This window comes from Trachinotus anak, unplaced genomic scaffold, assembly GCF_046630095.1.
Source record: "Trachinotus anak isolate AG129_WGS33_773 ecotype Australia unplaced genomic scaffold, CSIRO_AGI_Tana_v1 ptg000021l, whole genome shotgun sequence".
NCBI classification, from domain to species: domain Eukaryota; kingdom Metazoa; phylum Chordata; class Actinopteri; order Carangiformes; family Carangidae; genus Trachinotus; species Trachinotus anak.
The window spans coordinates 1431461-1436294 of record NW_027273872.1 but is presented as its reverse complement, the minus strand read 5'-3'; the positions used below and the strand labels follow the sequence as shown (position 1 = coordinate 1436294).

Genomic DNA, 4834 nt, shown 5'->3' with positions numbered 1-4834 from the left:
AGGACAAACCCCCCCTTCGTCGTCTGTCCTGGCAAGGTTTCTAAAAATGATAACACGGCCTGCAAACAAACAGGCTCCTGCTCCAACTTGACTTCTGCTGCTGAACCGTCTCACACAACCAGAGACGCTTCGCTTGTCTTTCAACAAAGTTCTTAAAGAGATCAGGTTCATGGTGGAGCATCTCGGAACAAGGAGCCCGCCCAGGTGGAGAGAGAGAGAGAGAGAGAGTGTGTGTGTGTGTGTGTTGTAATGTGTGGCTTAAAAGAAAAAAAGAGAGACTTCCTCAAAAACAACCTCCAGCCTGCCTGCTCTTTATGCCTCTTTTCCTCAAAGCCAAATATAGACAGGCCACTGCCACGTCATCTTCTTTAAACCCTGACAGAGGGCGAGATGGGGTTCAGAGCCTCAGCTCACACAAGTGGGGCTGTATTTTAGCGTGTCTGTAATAAAACTGATGCCATATTTTCCACAAAAACCTAAAACGATTTTGGCTGTCATGGAAATCAGGACAGTTTTATTGAAAAAGAAAAGGAAAAAGCTTGAACAGTTACAAAAATAAATACAGATAAAACCACTGGGGGTTTGTCTCGGGGAACTTTTCCATCCATTACTCTTCAAATCTTTTCCCTCCGTTGGCAGCATCAGCCACTTAAAATGTCATAACTACAATCAACCAAACAGTGTGGCCTATTTTCTCATGGCACCAACTCAAACCAGAGTCCAGCCCCCCCTCTGATACCCACAGTCCCATCTGACTGACAGTTTGGGGTGAGGTTGTGCAGCGGGAACAGTCCAGCTCGTGTTTACGCCTCGTCCTCGTTCAGCAGCATGTTGGGGATTCCTCTGGAGATGGGGAACTCTCGTCCTGACTCGGGACACTGCAGACAGCCCTCCACCACCTCCACCTGTAACACAGACAGGCAGGAGGTGTGAGACCTACACAGCTGGATGGAGGCTCCTGCTCACATACTTCGGGTTTGGGTCTGGTTTGTATGGTTTGGCCTCAGCTCCTTGGTTCCAGTGAAGGGAAACTTTAACGCTGCAGCTAACAGTGATATTTTCGAGCAGTGGTTCCCGCCCCCTGGGTCGTCGTTTAATGATCATTATTAATATAATTTTAAACAGCTTTTTTTCCAGTAACTTTCTTGAACTTGATGCAGTTTTTGCAGAATTGTTCCTCTTTTATCTCCACGCTGCCAAAAACAAGACACAGATTTTTATTTAAAATTCATCCTCAGTATCCAAGGTAACCGTGGACTGGTTACAGCATTATTCAGGACCACGTGATGTCTGTGTGACATCACTACCTGAATCTTGTAAAGAGTTTTATCTGTGTTCAGATTTTTCATCAGTACATAGCAAAGAACAAGTGAAGTTAAAGGTTCCCTGTAGAGTCGATGTTTATTCTTTTTAACCCTCTGTGGCCCACAGGAGCAGAGGGGCTCTAATGTCTTCAGAGTCTCATCACTCGATGAGACTTTAACAAATGACAACTGTATAAGACAAAGGTTCACAAACACAGAAAAGTCTTCATGTGGGGGAGGGTTAACAGGGGACTCTTATTTTGAAAAACAGTCCAATTGCTTTACATTATTCCAGTGATGCACAGAGGGCAGTAATGTGCTGGAAAAGTAGTGTAATATGTAAAGACCGATGTAAACAATACAGGACTGGAAACAATTAAATGTTTTGTGAGCAGTAAATGTGTTAAACGAGACAAACACAATGTTTTAGTGAGTTTACAAGAAAACTCCACACATCACTTTTAAATGTAGTTTTCTGATTTACACTCTCACCCACTGTCTCTCTGTGTATCAACCAGTCTGCGATGACACTATAATATAAAAACAGAGGGTTGGGAACAGAGTTTGGTGCCCAGAGAATAAAGCCAGCTCCATCAAGCAAATGTTTTCTGAGTTTGGTGTGGACCAGCGGAACTGGCCTGAACAGAGCTTGACCTCAACCTCATCCAGCTCCTCTGAGATGAGCTCATGATCAGAGTCGGACCTCACTGAGGCTCCTGTGACTGAATGGAAGCAAATCTCTGCAGCCAGGCTCCAGAACATTGTGTAAAACCTTCCTGGAAGAGCAGAGGCTGTAAAAGCAGCAGATTAATGCCCACGGGTTCGGAATGATGTGTTCAATAATCACATGTGTAATGTTTGGGAATCGACACACTTTTGGCCACGCAGTGAACAAACTGTCCCTGTTTCTAATCATGACAAAAATGTCCTTTTCCTCCACTGAATGTTGCGGTAATGAAAACAGGACAGTGAGCAGGAGACGACCACATGAAAGCGCCGCTGCCAGTAACAGAAACAGGATGTCGACTACACGCTGTAACTCTGTACGCTGCCCTGTGAGAGTGGATATTATATGTGTGCTACACAAAGACATCCCATAATTATCTGAGTGAAACATCTTTGTAAAGCAGAGCTACAAATTTAAAAGTTATCTGCATCTATTTTGATAATGTTTAAGTAATTTTTACCAAACTGTCCCTGGTTCCAGCTTCTCCGCTGCACAGACGCCCTGATTTCTGTTTTATGTCACTGTGACCTGAATGTCTCCGGGTTCAGACTGTTTTCACGATGCCACCAAGGCTCCTGGGAAACCGTGACAGATGCTTTTCACTATTTTCAGACATTTAAAAGACCAAAAGATCAATCAGTGAATCGAGAAAATAATAGTTGCAGCCTTAAAAAAAATAAACACGTTCACATGTCAGAAATAAAACTAAATAAAACTACATGGTATTTTAGTCCAAACACAAACCCACCAGCACTGACAGGAGCGACTGAGCTTTTACCTCTAACAGAACTCTGTGGACTTTCTTCAGGAAGTCTTCGTTTGTCTCGTAGTTTGGCACCAGCTCCCCCGGCAGGTCTTCCCGATGACCAAGCTAAACAGAGAAAATGGTCAAAAGAAAGAATTCAAACTGCACCGCTGTACATTCAGATATAAATATGAGCCTCTCAAATGGACGTTACTGAGTGAAATCCTTAAACTGAACTGGAAAACTGCGAATGAATCTCTTTAATGGGAAGAAATGTGAGCTGAAACCCAGCATCTAGTGGCTGCTTGTGCTGGGCTCTTTAAAGGAGCTGCCTTTACTGGCTGTTTTCACAAACACTGAAAAGGTTGAGTTCGGCTTTTGTCCATTACTGAGTAGTTTTATTACTGAGTCAACTCAAGAACTGAATTCATAAAGCATGTGTGGTCGTGGATAAACAACTTGTTCAAACACTCCTGCGAGTAAGTGCTAAATTCAGAGTAGCTTCATATCCCACGGCTGCACAGCCTCAGTCAGACTCACCCCATCTGCAGCCTGGACCAGAGCAGCCCACTCCAGTTTGGGAATCATCCTGCTCACAAACTGAGGGTTGAACTCCACCTCGTTCACCTTCACCTCAGTCGCCTGCACAAACACAAAAAGACAGAAAAACACAACTTTGTAGAGTTAACATTCAGAGTCCTACAACAGCAGCTTGTCCCCTCTCTTTCAGACATTGATATATCCAGGTTTAAAAAAAAAACATATGAAAACACAACATGAGAATGGGGCTTGGAGATAATAGAGAGAATGGAATGACATATGGATGAGTCTGAAATTTTGTGACTTCAAAGTAGAAATTCAAGCAAAGAGTTGGTCTCACAGATCTATGTTGCAGGTGATGTGGTTAAAAAAAGCTTTACTGCTGTTCTACAGGCAAGAGACAACAGAACAGATAGTAAATATATGTGGAGTAAAGGTCACTTCCTCTGTTGTCACATTATATCAGCATAAAACACTTCAGGATACTTTGGCTGCTGGCGAAGGAGCCATCACAGAAATTCTGTTTTCATGTTCTTATAATGTTCAGTTGCTGTTGACTCTGACTTTGAGGGTTTGATCTAATTGCTTGTTTCAGTACTGAGGCCACAGGAAGTGATGCTGTGCTGGACTGGATCATATTCAGGGGTTTTTCTAATACTCTGCTCCTCCCTTTTGTTTATGACGAACAACTGAAACACTCCTCAGTATAATGTCACCAGAACAAACCACCTTCACCTGTGGCCGCAGCAACGAACATATGATTCAATCTACACGTTTCCGACAATGTCAACAACATGACGGTGGATTTCATGACGTAGTGTTGGACTGGTGGAGTCCACCTGGTCCTGTACAATCACTGTCAACACGACAAGGATCAATACAAACACGTCAAGTCTTATTTAAGATCAGTTCATCCACGTCCGTGTCCCACCGAGACACAACACGCAGTTTAACACTACGACATGTTATGCTAGCGTTAGCAGTGATGCTAGCCAGGTGTGCTCGGTTTACCTTGATGAGCAGCGGGTAACCTTTGGTGACCCCCTTCACATGAGACGTCAACATGTTGTGTGTCAGCAGCTTCATGTTAACAGACAGAGGCCGAACACCTGCGGGTAAAAGCACAGAGACAATCACAGTTTATCGGAATCTACATGTAAGTCACGCCGCTGCGTTTACATGTGGACCGGAAGAGCTGCTGTTCCGTCGCTAAAAGGTTCCCCCGATGCTTCAGCCTCACCCCCGTTGGTTCCTAGGTTTAATTTAAATACCCATGTCACATTATAGGATTCTCTTTAGTCTCCTCAAAAACAGATGAATCCAGTCCTGGTTATTACGTGAAGCATTTAGTGTCTTGACATTTACTGATTTATCTAAAAACATCACAGAAACACTAAAGTAAAGAACAAGGGTCATAAAACTGTAGTTAATGTTCTTACATTCCACTATTTACAGTAACAGAATATGATGATTTGTGTTGATCGTGTTGATTAACAAAAATGTCAGGCAAAGACCGTG

The 4834-nt window shown here is 43.4% G+C and overlaps 1 protein-coding gene across 2 annotated transcripts; it reads right to left on the bottom strand.

Annotated features, from left to right (window-relative positions):
* Window positions 1-485: 485 nt before the first annotated feature.
* Window positions 486-4542, bottom strand: trmt112 (tRNA methyltransferase activator subunit 11-2). 2 transcript variants are annotated; one of them, XR_011684560.1, is made up of 5 exons: window positions 4328-4542; window positions 3317-3418; window positions 2810-2902; window positions 2492-2606; window positions 486-905 (listed from the first exon to the last, which is right to left on the bottom strand). XR_011684560.1 is itself a non-coding variant. In XM_071458190.1 (4 exons), the coding sequence occupies exons 1-4, from the start codon at window positions 4400-4402 to the stop codon at window positions 804-806; spliced, it is 372 nt and encodes a 123-aa protein (XP_071314291.1). In that variant the 5' UTR covers window positions 4403-4539; the 3' UTR covers window positions 486-803. The 2 variants fall into 2 exon arrangements, 1 of the variants encoding a protein (XP_071314291.1); XM_071458190.1 differs by lacking the exon at window positions 2492-2606 and having other exon boundaries at window positions 4328-4539.
* Between the last annotated feature and the right edge of the window lie 292 nt (window positions 4543-4834).